This window comes from Corvus hawaiiensis, chromosome 3 (assembly GCF_020740725.1).
Source record: "Corvus hawaiiensis isolate bCorHaw1 chromosome 3, bCorHaw1.pri.cur, whole genome shotgun sequence".
In the NCBI taxonomy this organism is placed as follows: Eukaryota; Metazoa; Chordata; class Aves; order Passeriformes; family Corvidae; genus Corvus; species Corvus hawaiiensis.
In genome coordinates this window covers 56524360-56548353 of record NC_063215.1, presented here as the reverse complement: position 1 = coordinate 56548353, position 23994 = coordinate 56524360, and the positions used below count along the sequence as shown (strand labels likewise).

At 37.9% G+C, this 23994-nt stretch overlaps 2 protein-coding genes across 9 annotated transcripts in view; one reads left to right on the top strand and one right to left on the bottom strand.

Moving 5' to 3' along the window:
* SAMD3 (sterile alpha motif domain containing 3) overlaps positions 1-5670 on the top strand; it is a 36119-nt gene extending 30449 nt beyond the window's left edge. The window contains exons 7-11 of one of the 2 annotated variants that reach the window (XM_048299900.1): positions 1707-1784; positions 2534-2734; positions 3119-3290; positions 4932-5014; positions 5259-5670. In XM_048299900.1, coding sequence (XP_048155857.1) covers positions 1707-1784; positions 2534-2734; positions 3119-3290; positions 4932-5014; positions 5259-5576 — 852 coding nt within the window. In that variant the 3' untranslated portion in view covers positions 5577-5670. Of the gene's footprint in view, positions 1-1706; positions 1785-2533; positions 2735-3118; positions 3291-4931; positions 5110-5258 lie in introns of both variants that reach the window. The other variant, XM_048299902.1, reaches the window with a different exon arrangement.
* Positions 5671-6434: 764 nt separating this feature from the next.
* The window catches only part of L3MBTL3 (L3MBTL histone methyl-lysine binding protein 3), a 76841-nt gene continuing 59281 nt past the window's right edge, over positions 6435-23994 (bottom strand). For all 7 annotated transcript variants that reach the window (XM_048298324.1, XM_048298328.1, XM_048298325.1 and 4 more), the window contains 6 exons: positions 21791-21937; positions 20244-20408; positions 16209-16300; positions 12163-12326; positions 11302-11364; positions 6435-9390 (listed from right to left, as the gene is read on the bottom strand). In XM_048298324.1, the coding sequence (XP_048154281.1) occupies positions 9247-9390; positions 11302-11364; positions 12163-12326; positions 16209-16300; positions 20244-20408; positions 21791-21937 (775 nt within the window). In that variant the 3' untranslated portion in view covers positions 6435-9246. The remainder of the gene's footprint in view (positions 9391-11301; positions 11365-12162; positions 12327-16208; positions 16301-20243; positions 20409-21790; positions 21938-23994) is intronic.

The following is a 23994-nucleotide window of genomic DNA, read 5'->3' as shown; positions in this document are numbered from 1 at the left end:
AACTATAATGCAAACCCAAGAGGTTAACACATTAGGAAGGAATCAACAAAGTTCCAGTAAACAGACATAATTCTTCACAAATTCATTAGTTCTTTGAAGTATTTGACAACCCTGAGAACACAGGCAATCCAGCTGATACAGTTTACTTTAAATTCAGAAGAGATTTTAGCACATGCCTTACAAAAGCTCTTAGAGGATATAATCTGAGGGGATAAACAGGAAGGTCCTTGAATGGATAAGCAGTTAAAAGATAGAACAAACAAGGCTAGGCAGAAATAGTTGGGGTTTACAGTGGAAAAGACTATGAATGCTTAGTTTAAGTAGTTCAGTGTATTTCTAAATGATGTGGGAATAGTAGAATAGTTGGCGGATTACATTTTGTGATGCTACCAAGGATAGTGAAGACAAAGACTGAGGAATCGGAGAGGGACCCCATGCTAGTGAGCTCCAGGGAAAAAAACCCCAGCAGATAAAGTTCAGTTCTGATAGATGGAAAAAAAGGCACAAGGAGAAAACCCAGTCCTAACATTTACAGTGATGGGCTCTGAGCTTATTAGTACCACTCACAAATGCTATTTTTATACTAGGCCGAAGGATATTTGGCACAATGCTAAGCAGCACTCAAAAAGAAATGTTGATTACACAGAATTATTTAAGAAAGAAACAAAAGGCAATGCATTATTCCACTCTATGCCCATGTGGTGTCCCAATATCTCAACGAGTACTTTAAGTTATACTGCACCTATTTCATAAAGCTACAGTGAAATTAGAAAACATGCAAAGACAGTAACAAGGATAACTGAAAGCATGGACCAGCTTTCATATGTGAAATGATTAAACAGCTTAGGATGGTCTCTGCTGGAAAACAGATGGCTGAGGACAGAATATGACATATCTATAAAACTACAGTGGCAAGGAGATGGTGAAGAGGTTTTGAATCCAGTATGATAATTAGAAGGCAGAGGTAGCAGGAGAAAAATAAATGCATTTCCTCTGACAGCATATAGTTAAACTGCCAAATTTACAGCAGGATTTTGTGGAAGGTATGATTTTATGAGAGTTGGAAAAGTGACTGGGAGAAGTAATTGAAGGAGAAAAAAAATCTACTGAGGGCTATATAAATATAAATACTGAAGGCTATTAAATATAAAGTTTGGGAGTCCATAAGCCCCAGTGTAGTGAAGTCTTGACAGAACCCACAGGAAGTAGCACCATCCACTCATCATTTATACTTTTTCCCAGCACCCTTCCCAGGCAGGTAGGGGAGGGTATGGCACTGAGTTGTCTGATCCCCCACCTCTGCTCCTGTGCACTGAGGAAGAGGCCAGGAATGCCTACACAAGCTGGTCAGAAACAAACATTATCGTTGTAACACAATGAAGACTAAAATTCTCTCTTAGAGTGCCGACTGTGCTAATACAGAACCCTAGCAAGGGCCAGAGAGTACCTGCAGGGGTCACATTGGGTATCTGTCCTGCATGCAGAGGGATGGAGACAGTTTTTTTTCACTGTGTACCTTGTGCAACCATTCTTGGGATATCACATGCATGGTTTTAAAGAAGGATGTTAATTAAACTGGAAAGTTTAATTGCACATGCAGAGCACTGCAAAGTGGTTTGGGATGTTGTGTGTTTCACAGCTCTGTGTCGGAAATGTTCTGGGGAACATTTTGAAGTGTCTCAATTCCCTCTTGCATTGACCCACAGGTCACCCCTGTGTGTAGCCACAGCTGCATCAGTGACAATACCGACAGGGAAAGCCAGCGGCAACGCAGCCTGAGGATGGTAACTGTACTACCTGTTCATCTCTATGTCCCCTCAGCTTCTTTCAGTGAGCAAATTCACTGCATGCACTGATGGATAAGCTACACAAACTCAGGCTACTCCTATTGGTGTACTGCTTTGGCTAGCCGTTCCTCCTCTTGGTAATTACTGGCTTTGGAATTACCTCAGGGACAATAAAGATAGTTTTGAGGAAGGTTGTTAACTATCCTCAAGTACAAAAATACTTTTCGAAAACTCTAACAGTCAAAATGCTCAAATAATGGTTTTCAGTAAGAGTTTTCTTAGTTCAGCTGGTCTCCTTGGGAGTACAAACTCCAGTAGCATAAATGTGAAAGTTAGTTGTCCTGCTTTTAGGACCTGTATGAGTAAGCGGAAGATACAATTTCTCTTGGTAACCCAGAGTTAATACTGCTGAACACTGAGTTTTCTTTAAAACCGACAACTCAGTTCCAATAAACCACAATGAGACAAACCAGACACAGGAACAGGAATTTCATGAATAGCCTCAAATATGCAATTTGAGCTTGGGGGACTTGGCTTACAGGTATAGTTTTATGTGAAAACAGACCTTAATCTATTAGAATACGAGGGTGAGTTCACAGTGCTGGAATTGAAACCACACTACACTTTCTGCTGAGCTTGACTACACTCAAACCACAGAGGTCACATCAAATGACCCGAGTGAAGAAAGCTAAATAATCAGATTAAAAGGCTGATTTGTTACAATTCTGTCCTTCATTTCTTGATAGAAATCTGCTCATCTTAAAGGGAGTACAATGGATTTGCATATTAAGTGGCTTAATCAAGAATATATGAAAACTCAGAGGAACTGGGAAGAAGTGGATAACAGAATGAATGTGACAATAGAAATACGGAGAAAGATGATCAGCGATAAGGCACCTCTAAAAGATATTCTTAGACTATTTCCTTTCTTAAGATGCCCTTATCAGGTAACAGAGCTATTTTTAATAATGACATAGAATTCTGTGTTATAGATGTGATACATCTGTAGGAATGTATTTTACGGGATATTTCTACTGAAGTATCCATCAGCAATGTTCTCTTTAATCGAACTCATATTTTTGCAGCTAATCCCATTTTGAAAGGTTCACCAGTTCTGTCTTAAAGGTGCCACCCACACCACCAGTGGACTATTTGAAGTATTTTGGTGTTACTTGATGTATTTCTTCCCTGCTTTGAAAAGAAATTAAATCAGCCTCTTGAGTTTATAATCTTATTTAACTGAGCTAGTTTTATCCTGTCTTCAAAGTGCATGCATTGTTTACAGTTTTGGTGTTGAGGTTTGCAATATCAAATATTTGTTTTTCTTTCAGCTTTTTAGGGAGTTCCAGCTTCTCACACACATGGACATCTATAAGAAAACAGTCGAGATTTTGGAGATTTATTCAGAAAACATATTGTCCTTGTATGTGGTGAGGAATAATCCAATTAACATTATGCTGCAAGAAAATCTGAAGCAGCACACCGAGGAAGATGTTCTGAAATGTCAGTACAAATCTCCTATGCTCTGAATATCAGAGTTTTGTTGTAGCTAATTGTTCTTACTTATGTAACTAGTTTCAATCGTACTGCAAAAATATTTCAAAAATGTTATAGTTTCTTTGAAAATATATAATGATTGTGAAGCATTGAGAATAAAAGCTACTAAATTAGTGGGAAAATTAAGTCAGTCAAGTATTGAAACTTCTTTTTCCCACTGAATAGAAGACTGCAGGTTTGATAAAGTAAGTAATTACCTTAAAATAAGTATTGCTAGATGAGCAGAAGTACATATGTCTAGATATATGAGTGCTTCTAAAAATACCCATGTAAAACTAATTTTCTGCTTTAGAAATAGCCCCATAAAAAAAGACACAATTTCCTTTAGGAAGCAAATTTCTATGGTTAAAATCTTTATCCCAGTAAAATTAAAGCTGTAGTTCCCACTACCTATTTCAGCCACCTCATCTCTGCAGAGACACACTGCAGGAAAAAGGGCACAAACTGGTACCTCTGGTGAGGTCCATGTACCTCGACGTCTTTGGCTCCCTGGCTGTTGGGGAGCAAACACCTGCTGACACTCAGCTTCTTCCAGTCTGAGAAGTCTGGGGAATGTGGTGCTGCAGGGACAAAACCTACACAGCAGTCACTCAGAATTGCTGTTCTTCCCCAGCCGACGCTGCCTATGCCCAAGTTTAGCTCTCTGAGAAGTGCTCCTTAGACTCACTCTCTATCAAACAGGCATAATGCCAGGATGTGAGTCCAAGGTCACGTGACACATTTGTGTCCTATAGCAGTTTCACTCCATTTATTGCCAGGTCATCTTTGACAGAAGAAAGCAGTGTAGGTTAAAATACTGGGGGTTTCCTTCACTTAGATTAAAAACACAAGTACTTGTGATAGATTAAAATGCTAAAGGAATAGTCTAATACAGAAAGCCTTTATGGACTTTCTATTCATAGCTTTGGCCAAGGAAAACTATGGATATAGTAAGTACCCTTTTCTTATACAGTGTGTCCACAGAGATTTTCACCTATACCTTAGTAAAGTCCCAAGGCATTTACTTTTCTGTTTTTCTCTCACAAACAACTTGACCTGGCACCTAGATAATAAAAGCATGGCAAGTTAAGTTCAGTGAAGTACGTGACACTAGAAGCCTAACCTAAAAAATAGTTGTTATAGTCAGTAACAGCTGAACCAGAGGGATAGCAGGTACAGGAGCCAGGAGGTTCTGCGGCACCAGCTTGTACTGCAGCCTTCAAAGCAGAGTCCTGTGGCAGCACGACTCCCCAGACAGCCAGTTTACTGGGGACAGAGGAGTTTGGGGAAGGCCAGTGGGGGCAGGAAGACTACTCAGCTCACAAACTCAAAGCAACCCAAAGGCCAACTTAACCTATTGTGAGGGAAATTGAATCATAATATTGAGTAGCAGAGTTCCATGAATGATTTGGACACTAATGTCCATTAACAGCTGATGTGCCTAAATATTGACTGTGGTACAAATTACCCTTCAAAGTGGACTGAACAACAGCTCCACTACTGAGCTGTTAAAACTATTACATAGACAGCAATCTGTTTTTCCAGGAGGATACTGCAGGGCCAGAAAGTTTTCATTTGTAATTTAGTAGAAATCCTTGCCTTTGACAGATATGAAAATGACTGCTGCATGTTTACTCCTGCCAGAGGTCTTTGGAGATGATTCCAGTCTGTTTGCTGCAGTGAATGAGGAGGTAGGAGACAGAGCACCAGCAGCCTTGGTCTCTCTTCCTTTTATCACCTGCATAGGCACATCACCTGGCCTTTTGGTGGCTCAGCTTAGTTCCTGGTAAGAGATGACATATGTCTTTTGAGTAGAAGTACTCACAGAAATACTACCTAATTTCAAAGCAGTTTTATCAGGCTTACTTAATTCTCTGAGCTGTTCATTGAAGCAATGCTGTGGCATCATTTGAAATACCCTTTTTTGAAATTTAGGTAAAGGCAGTGACACCAGTGTTGGAAGTGAAAAATCCCTTCAACATGAATTCATGCGCATTTGCCCTGTACGTAGAAAGGGAAGAGTTAGCCCAGCTCGATGACTGCACCATGGCTCTGGCAGCGCTGGTGGCCGCATTTCATGTGTTCAATATCCCATGCCCAAAGAGAATCCACAGGACACTGAACTTCCTGGAGTCCCTGGTCTTTGAGGTGAGGAACCCAGCATCCCTGCCCATCCCAGTAAAGACAGGGCTGGAGGCACCCGAGCATCCAGTATCTGATGGTGTGCCCAGCACTCCACTCAGGAGTATTTGATATTTTGTTAAAATAAATCCCTTTGTGCCATTCTTTGTAGTGAAATTGTATGTATATTTAAAAGTTATGTTTAGTAATATCCTTTTTTTTTTATTGTACTGGCTACTTAAAAAAAAATTAAAACTCAAATAGTTTCATTATTTTAAATGTAGATTTTAGAGCAGTCTAGACATAATAAAATTTTCTAGATTACTTCATGTGTTATGCATTATTTTTCTATATGGAGCATTTGACAAATTCAGATATTTTGACTGAGAATTAAAAAAAAATGTGAATCAATATGAGCACTTAGCTTCTTTAGATGGTAATACAGTTAATGTTTTGAAATGGCACAAATTAAACATGTACTTATTACCATTGCTTCATAATATTAGGATTGCTGAGAGCCTAATAATAATTTTTGTGGTTTAAAATGGTGGGCCTGATTTTTAATTTGCAGGATGATGACTTTTCATTGTTTTTCATTGCATGAAACATTTTGTTTTGTTTGAACATTAATCCTGAATTTAAAAAATAGGGATTCTAAGATGAACTCTCAAAGTAGCAAGAATGACTTATCTGGGGTGCTGCCATGTGCAGTGGTAACCACAGCTTTGGTGCTGCAGAGGGAACGCCTAATTTTCTTTCCAAAATTGGTCCCTGGAACAAATCAGCTTTCTCCATGTGGTGACTCTCTGTCTGCCCACACAGAGTGGAGGCCCTCTCCTCTCTTCTTCCACAGCCTTCTCTTTACCCGACACTCTCCTCTTAGCTCTTGCATGTCTGAAAATCCCAGGGGACACTGCCTGGCAGTGCACAGCTTTGGACAAGTGCCTGGTGATAGACAGGAACAGCAGCCAGCAGACAAGACCCATTGCATTAATTAGAAATAAAAAATGGCTTTTTATTAAAACACTGCATTCTATTACAGACCAATCTCCCACCAGCTCAAAAAATGTCAGTGTAGGCAAAGCAGCACTTGTGGTCACAATGATTCTTTAAACACTCAAACACAGTCTGGAAGATCACAGAAACTTTGGTAAAGCATGGCTGTGCAAGGGGTGACTCCAAGGCAGTGATTACAGTGGGAGATCCTTCAGGATGAGAGGAGATGGCTGCATTTAATGGCCAAACTCTCTTGCTGTAGGCTTAGGATTTTTCACATAGCTCCCATGGAATGCAGAGTACAACCTTTATCAGTGCAAGGGCTGGGCTACCACCTATACAACACAAAAACCAATGCTAACTGCCATTTCAAAGATTCAGTAGGTCTGATGAATGGTTTTCGTTTCCAAGTGAATTTGTTGGGTAGTTTTGTCTGTAGTTTTTGTAACAGAGCAACACTTAGGCTACCTCATCACATGGAATACAAAAGTCAGGATTATGTATGTCCTCCTTATTGTATGTGATAGCTGCATGAATAAAAAATTAGGCTCAAGTGAGGTTTATTCTACACCTTGTAAACAGTATTAATTCAAATCCATTTCTTAAACCACAGTACTTTGTAAGTAGTTGTATATAAAAATTCAGGGAGATTCTAACATCCCCAAGTAATCTCTGTTGAGCTGCAAATCTCTTCGTTGGTTATCACTGCAGGCTATAGACGTGGCACACAGGACAGACACAGAGGGTAAAGGAAAATAAACTGCATGGAAGGAGAGAATGAAGGAAAACAGAAGAATTTGGCATTTTACTGATCTGCATGTGCAACTTCAGCTGCTGCCAGTGACAAAGTCCAGAGCTATAAATGGGATTCTGATTAATGGCAAGGGGAGCCTTGGGACTAAATGTTCAGGGAGAGGGCACACAGCAGTAGCCAAGTTGCTCTTTTGAAACTCCTGGCCCCACTGAGCTACAGTGAGGAATTACTCCACACCACACCCATCAGGAGCAGCTGGGTTCATCTGAGAATCCTGGGCACACAAAAAGGTAACAGAGGCTCCAGTTAAGGTTTTATTTGTATTGTAGTACAATAAGAGTGCAATTTGAATGTACAAATATTGAACAAAATGTAAAAATATTATTTATGCAATGCTATGGAAGGAAATTAACAGAGCAATGCAACTTACTTCATACTGACCCTGTTTCACTTCATATTATGGCAGGCACCAGTCACCTACACGATCTGGAAGGGACACACAGAGTGAAAACTTAAGAACTCCAGCCAAAGAAAAGCCTAGCAAAATCTGTGGGAAGATGTAAAATTCTCCCAGCTCTCTGCAACGGAAATGCTCTGTTTGTTCTCAGCTCTACAGCTGAGCAACTGCCCACTGCAGCACTAAACACAGGGCTGCCAAAAAACCTTATCCAGCTCTTCTCTCTCTTGTTGCACAAGTAGCATTCTGGAGCAGTCCTCAGTATACAGGTAGCTAGGCTTTCTTCCATATAAAGTGCATCTGGTTTACATCTTACGTACATATACCAAGTGCAACGACTTTCGCTGACAAATCATTACAATAATCCTCCAAGAAGGGAGGTTGCCTCACCTCAGTAACTGCTGGTGATGTCTGCAGCCTGCTAATGACCTAGTGAATTGCATGTATTTTACACATAGGATGTGCTGGTGCACCACAAGCATTTAAGTATCCTTTTCCTCGTGCTTTGCCTTTCCTCCTATGCCTTATTCATTTACAAATCAGAGTTTTCGGCTAGAAAGTGGTGGGTGAAATAATTCTCCCACCACTGTGAAAGCAAACCTCTGTGGAATATGAAACCAGGGTAGCAGTCCTAGCTTGAGCACAGTTTTTTCTCCATTGTTGTGGTAACTACCCTGAAGACAGGGAAGTGCAGACACGACTGAATGTAGTTTCTTTTCTGCTAATCTCCTTGCCTCAAAATACTCCTATTTTCCTCCATGTTCTGCAGGACTGTAGCAGGCTCCCATGTAAATGGCTGGGACTCTATTGTGCAGCATAAACAAAAAGTCTTCTATGAAGTCAAACTTTATTTTTCAGTTGCAGCCTTCTCTATACTGGTCTTTTGATAAAATACATTAAAGATGCTGGTGGCAAAACTCACGTAACATTTCTGTAATCGTGCAAAAGTAAAAACATTCAGTTATCAAGAAAGCATTATTTTCAACCCCAACAAGGTTTGTTTTGTTACAAGCAAACAGACAGTTTTATTATCTGTAAAGTCATATGCTGTAGCATAATGTGTCACATATGTAACATTAAGTGTTTCATTTTTAAACTATGGCACAAATACACATTAGCCATAACAGTCTCATCTGGCTACCTGTAGCCTAATTTTTGGCTGATCAGTTTTTATTTTGATAAAATGAAGTAAAAGCTTCTGAAAAGTAAAATGGGTACATGAAGTACAATTCAAGAATCCTTAGAAAATATTAACGTTCCCTTATATAATACAGCATAAATAATTAATGAAGGTTTTCTTGATGTCCAGAGAGAGTTAGGGATCCTAACCATCCATGGAGAATTAGCGCCATTAGTTTGGTAAATAAGACCAGCTGACTCGGTTGTTACACAGTACCTTCTCAAAAGCTTGAACACTTCCCAGAAGGATTCAGATGTGTACTGGCTCTAGGAGAATATAAATAGTCCACCAGTGCTGAACTTATGTTTCTTCCTTTCTGAGAGTCCTTACTCAATACTTCTAGTGAGTCTTTGTGCTTTGAATAATACATGAGCTCCAGTGGAGAAAGCTGGTTCGTGCACATTTTCCATTATCTTCAAAGTTCATTGTGTGAGTTTTTCTCTGCAGCTTTGAACATCAGAATGGAATTAAAGATTTTTAGGGCTGGTCCCAGCTTAATGCTCATTATTTTGACTATGTCTGATTGGGTCATTAGCAGAAATGCTTCTCCATCAATTTGCTTTAAAAGAAAAACACAAAAAGCTATTAATAGGTCTGACAGTGCAGCAGTATAAACGTTTCAGAAAACATGAAAAGTCCCAGCAATTTCAGACAAAGTTAAGGGCTGGCTGAATACAAGCACTTTCAAATGCTTTCAGGAGAGCTTTGATTTCAACCTTTAGACAGATCAGCTAGTCCAAGAGAACAGGATGATCTTCTGCTTGAAAACAACCTTCTGGCTAATTTTTAGCTAAACAGTTTTTATTTTCATACTGACAATATAAAACCTATGGAAAAGTAAAGTGGGTAAATTAAGTGTAATTCAACTATACTGAAGCACAGCAATGCTGTTAAACATCTTAGCAATTCCTTTTATGCAAGCATCCATAAGGAAAACTTCTGGATTTCACTCCCAGCTACAGAACTGGAATCCCCTTCAGGCCACCACTTTCTACTCACTAAACAGCAAATTGGAATTATTTTGATCCCAGATGAAAACAGGGGCCAGGCTAATAAAACTGCCTTTTTAACACAAACACAACAGAACTTTTCAAAACCCGGAATTTTTTTCTGCCAGCTTTGTAGTGTTGCTATATTACAAAACATTACAAATGAACATTCTCCTGTAAGCAAATCCTTCTCTCAGCAGGAGTGCTAAATCCCAACTCGAAGAGCCCCAGGGTCCTTACTTCCAGGGGCTTCAACAGGGCCAACATTTTCCTGATTTGATTAGCAATATGCCAACTTTTATTTCTAAATTCATTGATGAGACACCCCAAGTGACATAGGGGGCTATCTAGGTTTGAATAGTTAAATGTCCAACATCTGAGCAAGTGCAAAATGCCCAGAGATGCAGCCTGCCAGTCCTTTGATATGCAGCTGTAATAGTCATTACAATCTATAGCACAGCCTGAAAGCTTCTGTTGCAGGAGATTAGCAGGGCCATCTGTATGCATTTTCCCTCAGGAGGTGCCTTCTCAGGTCTAAGTACCACAATTATTCTTCACTTGAAAGGCTGGCTGACTCTGCCCATTCAGGTCGACTGGCTGGAATAAGCACCGGAACTATTCACTCTGGCATCTGTGATCAAACTGCCTTCTTGAAACTAAGCATTAACAGGAATAACAAACCGCTGAGCAGAAAAAAAACCAACCTAGTTTATAAAGGCCTAATGTACCTAAAAGCCCTATCCATTCTTAATGACAACTTTGGAACAACAATCTTCTCAGATGACAAATGCATGCCTGGCATGCTCACAAAGTGAGCACATACTCCTTTGAACCTCATCAGAACCTTCAGATCTTCTCACTTCCTGCTCACTCAAATCACCTTCATAAACTGGTTATATCAGGAGGAAGAGCATCAATAGCCAAGTGTGATCAGACAAGACGCAGAGTTTTAAGAGGTGGTTATCTTGAACCACTGTTCTGCTTTATTTTACTTACTAACATCCTGCAGAACTAAAATAACATACTTGTTTATAAATTTCATCCAACCAGATCAAGAAAGAACAGTAGTAAATAACAAAGTTGGTGAGTAATTTCAATTGGCAGGAACAAAGTTGTAAAAGCACCTGGTTGACACTTGACTAGTTTTCTCTTTAATTTCTTCCTACTTCATGGCCTGAAAACCAACCTAATCTTCCATACATTTGCAACTGACTTTAAACAATGTGGCATTGAAATAGGTTGCCCAGGAAGGTGGTAGAGTCACCTTTCCTGGAAGTGTTTAAGAGGCATGTGGATCTGGTGCTGGTTGATAAGGCTTAGGGGCTACAGGGATAGTGCTGGTTTGGAGGGTTAGACCTAATATCTTAAAGATCTCTTCCAACTCTGACGATTCTATGATTCCATACACTTCATCCTACTAATTTATATGTATTTCTACCAAGCTTTTTTGTCTCTGTCTTTTTGAAATAAAATTCACCCACCTCATCTTTAAACACCTTGCCATGTTCTTCACATCCTGGTAAACTTCGTATAAATTCAGAGACCTGCCACCAAAGTATACAACAAAAGATTTAGTAAGACTTAGGTTTTCTCAAAATAGTCTTTAAGGTTGACATTCATTAAAGTCTTTTAGCTATTGCTTTTACAGTCTCGTATTAGGTGTTCTACCTTCTTCTCTAAGTGTATGGAGTCATGCTTCTTTTTTTCTCTGATTAAGTGAGATCCCAGTGCCTCAGGTGCAGAGAATAGTCACAGGTACTTGTGAAAGTAAAGCAATGACAAGACTTTGTCTGTCCAAGCATTGTCACATACCTGAATGGAGACAGGGCTCTAATCTTAAAATCAGGTGTTATGGCCTGACCATATCCACAGCGTTCCCCTCTGCACTCTCCAAAGCAGTGTGCCACACCCAAACTATGCACCAGGAAGAGCTTCTTGGTTCATGCAGACCCCTACACCATTCCTCCAGAACGTTTGTGTGGGGATTAGATGTTGGGAGTGGAGACCATGGGCAGCTGATATGCTGGGCTGTACATTAAACACTACTCTTAGCATACCCTTACACCAGTGAGTATGTTTTTAAATATATATATACATATGTGTATATATATATATATATACACATATATATGCATATTTATCTCTGTCAATACACGTATGCATTAATATTTCTGCTTCTGGGGCTGCATGGCAGCCGAATGGGCATTTTGGGGATCAGTTACATTAGGTCTGGCTGAGTCTAATCCTCTGAGTACTCATGTATTAATCAATGGGGATAATCTAAAGCTCTGAATCAACTTTCAAGGAGTGGTAGTAAGACAGAAGATAAAGGGGGAACCTACCTCATCTGTACTCCACTTAGAAACTTTACTGGCTGGGATCCCAGCTACACTTGGAAGGAGCTTGCTCTGCTGTTCCCAGCGCAAGGGTAGGCCAGGGATTTGCAGCTTGGAAGACACGATAACTGGTTGAGAGAGAAGTCTCTGCGTGTTGGGTTCTTCAACATCTTCAGCAACAGGAAGCAAGAAACAAGAATTAAATCCCTCTGTCAGTGATGAGATCAGTCACAATAAAAGCACATTCATTTCTATTCCTACATATGGACCTCCCTACACAAGCTGTACATTTTTGCTTACACCAGAATTAGAGTGCCATGAGTGTTCTTCCACTGGTATGACTATCATTATATTGGCTCTCCATAAATACAACTGCTCTTACATGGAAGAAGTCTCTTCCAACACAACACAATTCGATGCCATCGGAGCTGTTAGCATAACACACTATAGGTCAAACAATTTTAAATATTTTGGTACAATAAATCACACACACATTTAATAGTTGTACAGCAACACAAGAATTAACTTAATTTTGGAGTCGAGCTGTTAGAAAATCGAAAGCAGCACTGCACTGCTACAAAATTCCAAGTGAATCAGTTACACAGTTCCAGCCCACACAACATTTATGGCTCATCCACAACAAAATGTTTTTCAGTTCTTCTGAGGAAAAAACGCCAATGTCTGCAAATTCTCTGCTTCCACTTTAACTGAATGTTTTGTTTGGAAAATAACACTAAACTCTTCCGTGCTGCTTTTTATCACGCTCATCCATAACAGAAGGAATGATCTCCCATCGCACTGCCCCCAAAGGTAATGTACTGGTGGGAGGGTGTCTTCAGCCACATGCTGCTGTTTTCTGGAGAAAAGCAGCAGTTGCAGACACATGCAGCAGGAAAGAGTGAAGAGTCGCACCTTGAATGATGTTGAACTGCATATGACATCCCTGTTCATTTACATCCATTAGAAGTGCAAAAGCACATGCCTGCTATATGAACTCAGGCCAGAGTGCTTCCCAGTTGCCAACTAAAATTGTGGAAAACCTCTGAAATTCACTTCTGAAGGACCTGCCAACAAAGCATGCTCTTAATGCCTAATATTCCTTAATAACACGGTTCCTGCAGTTACAAATCCATATGCTGTTTTTGTTTGGACTGCTCATTTCTGTTGCAGTTCCATTCTACTTCCATTTTTGAGAAGCTGCTATTAAGCACAAGTTCTCCCAATCCTCACTGTTATAGTTTTCACATATTTATGCCCAACAACTAGAGCACAAATTCCCATTATAGATTTTTGCCAGCACAGTGGGGCTGGTCTATAATATGCCTATCATAGGATGTTATTACATTTGCTTGTGTTGTTCTGCTCCTCTAGCCTAATTTTTTGTTACTTTCAAGATTTATCCTCATTTCATATTAATGCCTATTATTCAGAAGTTGACTCTTAAGCCATTTAGTCAGCACTGTCAGCCCACTCATTAATTTTTTTAAAATAGACTCGTTAATGTTTTACTACCATTATACTCTCACTCTTCGAAGAGAGTTCCCTAAATATTTGTTTACACTTCACTGTTGTTTTACAAATGCTCCTTAGAGCCTCTAATACTAATAAAAATCTCAGTGAGAAAGGAATGTGTCTTGTCAGGCAGCAACTGTGCTGAATGTAAAGCATATTTTACTGAACAGTATCTTTCTAATTGTTCCCTTGAATCCCCTCCCCATCCTCATCCTCTGACCTTTTCCTTCTAGAAAAGGTCTCTCAAGAGTTGAAAATATAAGTATTCAGCTATTTTTTTCCTTTCATCCACAAAACATGCAATATAGTAATACTGCCACATAAATAGCTGACTATAATACTGTGTGAAGAAAATACTGCACAAATCACACCCCGTATTTGCATGTTTAAACATATGTACACACAACAGCACATAGGTACAGGCATAGTGAGCAGCATTCTCAGTCTGTATAGTATCTGCCTCACAGGTAAGACAAAGAGCACACAAATGGAGCGTGGAAAGTGCCAATTTACCCAACTAGATGGAGAAAATTAAAAATAAAAGTCCCTAGCCCTGTGGCAGACATAATTAGAACACCATCAAAAGGAAATTTAGGTTTAGTGAGGGTAACCTTGTACCAGAAAGTCCAGAACACACCAGTTTGGCTACAATCTATGTCTCTAATACCAGACAGTTAAAAGTTTTCCCCACCCTCATGCTCTGGGATATTTCTCACTCTGCAAGCCCTGCTTCCCATAGAGGGGCAATCTGTCTTTCTGGGCCAGACAAAATATGACATATATTCCAATTTTGCCAGCTCCACAAGACAGCAGTCAGATGCACAAAGTTCACACTTCTAAAACTAACCCGTGTTCTCTGCTGACATTGCGCTTCAGCATCAGCCCACCTGCCTTTACATTCTTCTTCATACTTTATGCTACTTTGTTATCCTTCTCTATGATAGTTCATTTCTATCTTCTTAGCAAGTTACCACAGAACAAAATATAAACTTACTCTTCAAAGAAGCCAAATGGAAAATACTTTCCAGTATTAATGAGAGACCATTAACACTGCTCAGTCCCTCCTGCATGGCTCTAGCTCTTAGCATGTTAAAAACCATTTTTAAGCACAAGATTTATGTCCACAAGAAAGTTCATATGAAGGGGCTGTGATTTCAGCGGAGCTCTTTAGCTCCAAATAATCTTTCTGCAAAGAGAGAGAAGATAGCAGTAACATTTTATAAAGTTATCAGTAGAGAACTGCCCAAGTGAGTATTGCAAGAGTAGGCTGAAGAACAACAAGGTAAGTGACATGCCAAAAAAACAGGGCAACAAGCACAGTTACCAACAGACACAATTCACGAATTTACAATTATTTTATCTTGAGATTTCCATGACTCTGATAGCAAGAACTTAATGATCCATTTTTGTCTTACAGCCTAAATGTGCCATCCTACTCAAACACATAATAACGCGACATTACGTGTGTAACAAGGACAACTTTTCTAGATGATAATGTAAGAAAATGTTCTGTTTTCCTAAATCTGACTATGCAAGAACCTCGCAAGCAGAGCTTGTTGGTGAAACTTTATCCAAACAGTCAATTCCGTCAAACTCAAAATGCTTCACAAAATCAGGCCAGTTTTCTTAGAATTAAAAAGTAAGACATGTAGATCTTAAAGAAACATAGTTACTCAAGTCCTACGAATTTTGATTAAAGCCTTAAAAACTGCTGTTGCACAAAAAATTGCCAAAGAAAATAATCAAAAAATACAAAGAACTAAGATTAGGAAATTAAGACACTTAACTTGTATTGACCTTCGTGTCAGCTGCACTGAAACAATGCACTGAGTCAGAGTCATAACAATCCTGACATACTAAGTTTCACACATGTAAAATAATTATCAAATATAAGACTGCTTTGTTCTGGATTTGTGCTGTATTCTTTCTAAACAATGAGGATAAAAATTAATAATGAACAGTTGCTTGAATCTGTCCAACTGGATCTGTGACAGCCAAGAGTTTTGATACAGCAGTACCTACACAGAATCACTGAACAGAAGAAAACTCCATGCTGGAAGAAACCTCTGGAGACCATATAAGAACTTTCCAGTCTCGCCAGTGAAGAGCCACAGTCTGGCCATCACCCTCAACAAGACTGAGGCTGGGTTAAGTAAGTCACCTTAATTTTGCATCATGTCTGTAATGTGTAAATGCTTTAACTTTCAAAACACTTTCGAGGCAATAAGCAAATGTTATACCTTTACCACTTGGATTGGTTTAATGACCTATTTTTAAAAGTCAGTGGAAAAACATCATTAAAATGAGATTTTTTTATATCACTCTTCATTTTGCACTCATGTTTACAACTGTGATAAAGTTCTTGGCAAAGCCTCTGATCATTACAAGATAAAGAAACAGTGCTGTCAAGAAATTTTTGGACACAAACAGTGAATGTGGAAAACAAGTTGTAATTCAGTTTAATGAGAAATTCAAGGGACATCACATTTCTTCACCTCTGCAGATTTCAATTTGAAACAAATGAAGTACTTCCAATTTACCTTTAATTTCATTTGAAATGAGCGGTTTATTTTCTGTCTCCTCATCTTCACACTCTTTGTTCTTTATGGTGTCCTTTGTTTGTAGTACTCCACTGAGGAAAATAAGATGTTCAATTTTTATTAATACATCATAAAAATCACTATGCATGATGACATCTCTTGCTAGCAATGCTATTAATACACCAGGATTCACACACAAAGGATGTCGTATCATTATAAAATAAACAAACAAAGAGGATCACTTTTCTGACTTACAGAATGGCATGATTACCGACATGAATTTTGCAAAGAAGGCTCAGGAACAGTGTAAACCAAGATTATGTAAACCATACCAGCACACTTGACTTCATAACTGAAACTGAAAACTATGCAAATGAAGGCAGTGGATGTGTCCACAGCAGAAGATGAGAAGAGTGAAACCCACATCTATAGCTGCATGTCCTACAAAGCCTTACTGGTTATGCATGCCATTTTCAGGAACTGTCTGAAATAACACCTACTCCTTTTCCTCTGCCCAACATTCATCTCTACCTGACATCAATTCATTGTCAGTACAGTTCCTGACACCCAGCTGTTAATGCAGCTGTTAATGATCCCATCGAAAATATCTGTATTCTTTTGTATATGCTTTTGCATTACTTCTGATCCAGCTTCTCCCTCAGCTTTGCTGGCCCAAACATTTGCAAAGAGGGAATGTTTTCCCCCTATTGAGAAAAACTGGGCAAGAGATGTGGAAATAAAAGAATTTCTTATTCTCATATTAAGAGAATTTCTTAATAAGAGAATTTCTTATTATCTTATAAAGGTGGGGGTAAGTGGGGGTGTGCACATTTCCATCTTAAAGTGAGCCCCTGGGAATTTCCTTTTCAAACCCTGCCTTCAGAAGTAATTTCCAGCCTGGCTTCTTACAGGTGTGAAGTGATACGAATTTGCTGACATTATGTGTCTACTTACTCCTGCTTTTAAGAATTTCAGAACACTCTGGCCAATTCTTACTAAACCATCACAGATACAGAGCACTCAGAGATGCCAAGTACGTAATGAGCATATTCCAAAAATATGCAGCAGACAGAATGATTCTTAGAGTCAAGACTACAAGAAATCCCCAGAAGAGTCAACAAGAACCCCTTAACAAATGTCACAATCACAGATAAAAAGCCAATCTACACCTAACACCTTGTTACACACCAAGATTAGCTAACCCTCAGAAGACAAATCCGCAGAAGAAACAGGTCTGTTTAATTCCACTGCTTACATTTATACTAATAAATAACATTTATATATTATATACAAGAAAACATCCGTGACTATATCAAGTAGGAGCTTGATTTAAGATTCAAGTTCACTGACTTCAACAGAAATATAATTATCACACTACTAATGGTGCAAAATGAACAAAGCAGATCAGAAAATCCAGCCTTTTTAGTATGACAGGACACAAATAATAATGGTATGACAAGCAATACCAGTGGAATGTGTACAGCAGGCACTTCATGTGCCACAAAGGACTTTCTTCCTTAGAAAGATTTATTTACTTAAAACTTATTTTCCCAACTCCACAAACACAGAAAATTTCTAAAGTAACACGCTACAAACTAGTGCAATTAATTCCAAAGGCAAAGGGAATGATAGCTGTAATTCAACATAAGGGGGAGAGATCACCAAAACCTGTGAGGAAACAAGTACCTCCCTATTTTCTTGACGGCAATTTTCATAGCAATATACATCCAGAAATTTTACCTCGTTAGTTAAATATGACAGTATCATAAATTGAAGGTTTTGGGGAAGATGCTGGAAGACAAATTGAATTTTCTTTTAAGAGCTAGTATCATTCGATTCCCAAGCCTGAGTGTTCACCTTCCTTCACTGTAGAGATTTCCAGAGTGGAATCCTTATTACAGTGAAGTTCTTCTGCTACTCTGAAGATACTTTCAAATTAAAATTGAATATGCTATAGGCATGTAATTTTTATCACGACTTTTAATCTCAGGAACATTCCAGAGGGACACACTGCACTATTTATGTACATAATTATATTTTTGCAAACCAAAATTTTCTAATATAATTGTTTGATGCATAAAGAGCCTAAAAAAAAAAAAAAAAAAAAAAGGAGTAAGTGGAACTAGAGATTAGCTGAGTACCACTTAGATTTAACACAACAAAGTAAAACTCATGTTTGGGTTCATTTGTGGATGGTTCCTCAATGAAGGACTTCTGTGAAACAAAAGATTACCTTTGAATATGAAGGTATACACAATTGAACTGAAGTCAAACATAATTAAATCCATGCTGTGAGCTCAGCAACTAAAGAGCACACAAGTGTGTGTATCTATGTCTTCAATTATGCATGTGTACTTTGAATACACATCTAAAAAGATCCACTGAGTATTGCAATAACTAGATGCTCAATATTTTATAACCACAGCAGTTCATATATACCGAATGTTATTTTTCATGCCTTTTTCAAAGGAAGATTATTCAACTGAAAGTCCTCTATGACTTTGCTGGATACATAACAAATGAGGAAAGCTAGACAATAAAATGCAGACAGTCATCAGTGGATTCAAATAGTTGAAACACAAACTGCAGAGTCTCTGGGTTGTTCAAAATTGGCACAAGACTTATTCTCTTAATGAAAATGACTCAACACAGGGAACAGATAGCACATGTATTGGTTAGCTTAAGTCTTCTAAAGGTAAGATCCTCTAAAAAAGATAAAAGACAAAAAATTTTTTCTTCAATTAATCTTAACAGGTAGTCTGTAAAGCCGAAGTATATTTCTAAAAAAAATGTGAATTTACTGTAAGTATGGTTAAAATGATGAATTATAACTATTTTTTAACACAGGTTATTTCAAAATTACACTTGAAGCCATCTTTTTTTATTTGCTGTTTAAATTCACTAGAGTATGACTAGTGAATGCTGTTTATTAGTAGTAGGGAAATTATATCAACACTGCTTGATGCTCTTACCAAATCTTTTCCAAAATAACTTGAACAATATAACCTGATTGAAATAACATGAAAGAATAATTTAAAAAAAAACCCCTAAAAAATGCAAAAAGTTACAAATGAAGTTTTATTTTTTATTTAATGTAGGTTTTTGCAATAAAGGAAATAACTAATAATAGTTAAACAGTCTAGTGGAAAAAGGAAGAAAACTAATAAAACACTGCCACATCTAGTTAACCCAATTTGAAAAAAAGTTTAAAAAAAAAAAAACTTGCAGCATTTTCAGAGGATTTGATTCACAGAATATCCTAAGTTGGAAGGGACCCACAAGTATTATCAAAGTCCAATTCTTAACAAAAACAGTTGCATTTCAATCATCAGCTTTACTGTGGGATATTTATCATATAGTACCAACTCTCCAGTCTCTGTCTCTCAAGCCACTATTATTGCTAATACAGTTCATGTATTATGAACACAAAATAACATAGCTCATGTAAATAGGTAACAAACACTTCTTAGTCCAGGGTGTCATCTATTTCTGTTTGAAAATAGTCAATAAAATAATGTAGCAATACTGTAATTAATTAAAAATTTAGGGAATCCTATTGCCTCACATATCCCCATGAAAACACTGAATTGTGTACTTTAGCTCCAAAGACAGTTTCCAGACTTGCACTGGAGAATAATATTTATGGTATAAAAAGCTATCTCATGTCATTTTCTGTCAAAAATGCATGCCAGATGCTGAAAGTTATGGAATTACTTTCAATTTTTCCACATCTGTACATATTTGTATATATACAATAACATATTTGTACACAAACCCAGGAAGAAGGATCTTAATTTCCAGTAATTGATCTGTATTGTATTTTTCCTCTCCTCTGACATGTGTTTCTTATTTCTTATATACCTTGTGATACTCCCTTCCCCTCTATTTCTAAGATAAAGAGATCTGAAGAGCTTCCATCTCTTTCCCCACCGCTTCTAATAACTCCACAGACAAACCACTGGGCTGCATTGCCTGGTAAGTTGCATTTTAAACTGACTCCAAACAACCAGTACTTTGAAAGGAACTGAGAGTTACCCAAGTGCCTTCTTTTCTTTCACATTGCATAACAGGGGCTTCTTGCAAGGAGATTTACTTTCTGCATCTTCCAGCCTGGTGGTTTCTGGTACAGTTTTCCCCGATGGTCGATTGTGAGGTGAAGATTTCATACCTACGTGACCAGGGCTGGGGCATTTTCTGTCACTGTTTAAAACAAATTAACGAAATGTTTAAAAGTGGAAGCTAAGCTGCTGTTTAATTTATCTTCTCTATGCACAAAAAGTCAACTGAAGACATCCAAGGTGGTTTTTTTTGCTTAAGAAATACAGAGAAGTTTTTTGCTTGGCACTAACAAGATCGTACACCTGGGATTTTCAGAAATCAAAATAAAGAACTCTTTCTCCATTCAATCAAAGGTAAAATGATTAGGCAATTCAACAGGAAGACAACTTGTCTAACAGTATTTTTGATAATAAGCTATCCACTTCAAATATCTGTGACATAAGAACACTTTGAGGTATTATTTTCCTCATATCCTTTCTATCCCATGATATGTCACTGTGCAGCCTTTAAAATGTTGTATGCAGCCTCTTAATTGGGACAATGAAAAAAGTAGCACTTGACACAGTCCCTGCAACTGAGGACATTGCTCGAAATGTTACTGGATTCACTGTAACGGTACGCAGGCTACCTGCCAGCGAGCAATTAAGTCACTTCAGATTTCTAAAACCTTAAATTTATAAGAACAATCAAATCAGGCAGAACTCTTTGACAGTGGAATACCTGGGGTTTTAAAGCATGAAGCTGAAACTGTCTCTGAGAAGGCAATTTAAAATACCATCTATTGAAAATATGTGGTCATTACAGCAGGAACTGGAAATCTTCACTACAAACATTCACATTTCACATTTACATTAATGTAGCCTTGAAAAGAATGGAAAGCCTCTCTTCTTTTCCTGTCCTTCTTAAATTCTCTATTTTTCCCTATAGCCCAAAATAAACACAGAAATCAGTATCCACAATTTCTGAGATAAAATAATAATCTGCAATAATCATCTTGGTATTGCACTCCTTTGTTTTTTTCCCAGTGCTCCTGTTTAAAAGCTTCAGCTACAGACTTCAGCATTATTCTTGCAAAACTCAGTCCCAGTAACTTGATTCCCCACTCCCAGTGTAATGACAGAATAGTGGCTGTTCTTCAAAGAGCAACATTAACTTACAGTCACATCAATAAGGCTACTACAGCAAACAAAAGAAACACAGAGACATAATTTTCTAAAGTGAAACCAACTGGTCAACATTCAATTTTAAATTCCAGTTAACCACTTAGTAGTCTAGATAGTTACACCGAAGATGAAACTGAACTCTTGTTAAACCACAGACAGTCTCAGTATCAGTCTTTGACAGCTCTGTGACCTTTTAGATAAGCACTGAAAAAAACATTTTTCTTCCTTGTAAATGAAAATGTAGATAACTAGGCAGGCCTTTCTGAAACCATTCAGTCATTGCACAATTATAAATTGCATTGCAGAACACAGAAATCAAGTACTGCTGTTAGTCACAGACATCGCTTCAATAATAATTACTTGATTACAGGAGAGGTGGATCTTTCACTTGTTTCCACTTTTCTGTTTCTGGAGATAGGACTGGCTGCAGGCATCTCCCCACTCAACCGGTCAGGTAAGAGGCTTTCTTTGTTCAAGTTCATCTCTGAATATGGGCAGCTGACTGCACTAGAAGTTAAAGAAGAAAAATGACTCTTTATTCTCAGGCACTTTAATGATTTCACTTTTTTCAAACAAAATGACATTGGAGTTTCCTAGAAGTAGATGACATAACTTAATATAAAGAAGATTAAAAAAAAAGCAGTAAGTAGTCATACTTTAAAATGTTAATAAATCCATCGATTAAAAAATTCAACTTCACATTTCCTTTTGACAACAACTTGTGTAACACAAATTTTATTAATTTGTATTACAACATTAATTGAGGAAAATTGCTTGATGAATGCTTAGCCTGCTCTCTCATAATTTTAATGGTACTTATACAACACAGGATGCCTTTGACTACATCCACATCTCTCCAAATAAATTCATATTACAATGGCTATTTATTTATGTGAAGGAGGATGTTTCTATTACAAAATGTCTACACAGAAGCTGCATTTCAAGGGTACAACATGAGGAATGGTGCACATCCCCTTACTGCAGTGAGTGCCCCATCTTTGCAAATGCTATTTTGTGATATTCCATTAAGAGACTGTGATATTTTCACAGTATTTCTTAACATTCAATACTCTCTGTTTCCATGTGCTCCTGGCTAGGGAAAGAATTTGACACTGAACATTGATAGAACAACTTGCAACTATTACTCTAACAAACGTGAAAGTTGTACCACTCAAAGTCAGAAAACCTGTGTTTGCACAAGAAGTAAGAGGGAAACACAGCAATACAAACCAAAACACATGGGGCCAAACTAGGATATTTTCTTCAGAAGATTGCTCTGCAGTGTGCAACTGATTAGTCAGCCAGACTGCATACTCAACACACCAATGATCATATCCTAAACTCTGAATAGCGTGTATATATGTCACAACATATATGAATAGCATCACACTCAAGTTTTCAAAACTCTGTGTAAGATACAGGAGAGACTGTACTAAATATGATGCTCTATTTGTGGCTCATGAGCTATGACACTAACTATATTCTGAAATTATGCTTTCCTATTCACTTGTATTTTTACAAGGATTTCTATAATGTTAAAAGGTAAAAAACCCATATTCTGCAATTTTGCTCATTTTCTTTTCAATAATACAACTACCTATCTTGCCATAAATCAGTGCAATGTTTTATTTGTTTCACTGATCGTTACATGCATGATTTCCAAAGAGAACTGTCTAATATAAACAAGTCTACCTTGACAGCCATACGCCCTGCCACCTCCAAATTACAAAAATAAATAGAAAAACAACAGCTTTCACTATCATTTTCTTTCTACAAAGCACAGCACTAAAAAAGAAAAAAGGCCTTTTATTCAAAATATGCTGTACACTCTCCTTTTCCTTTACTAAGGAAAAGGTAAAGCTCTGGGTTCAGAATGAGTATGTAACAGCTCCTATAATGGGGCTGGACAAATATTGGTAATCCAATTTTGATGTTGCCAATATAAAAACAAAAAGTTAGTGGAAATTTACATTTCTCTCAGCACTTGCATAAAGGAGAAAATTCCTTAAGGCCAAGTCAGTCAGCCCTTGCTGGGGTTATCAAGACAGATCAACAGCATGTCTGATTTCTGCAGTTGGCTCATTTGAAAACAAGACAGTATCGACTTTTTTTTTAAATTATTACTCTTGTTATTTTTAAATCCTTGAGTAGCTATGCTGAACTTGAATTATGGAGGGAAAAAAAATATAATAGTTTCTGCTTTTCTAAGCAAGATGAGATCCCTGTTTAAGGCTACTCCAAGCAGATGTTGCTCCGTAACAGTCTCCACAGGGCTTTAAAGGGACATGTAGCCCTATCCCCAGGTGATCCAATGAAGCACAGAACAGTCATCTTTGCCTTCTTCTGGGGAACTTTTTGTTTACACATCCAAATGAGATAGAGTCCAGCCACCCATTTGGCTATAAAACACTACACTTGAAGTATGGTATGCTTTTGTTAATGAAATTTTTTAGAGACATGGAACAAAATATACAAATAAAAATTAACTTGGAGTATTCACCTTTTATTTCTACTTTCTCTTAAGCAAAATAGGGCATTTTGGTTTAAACCTATTTGTATATGTC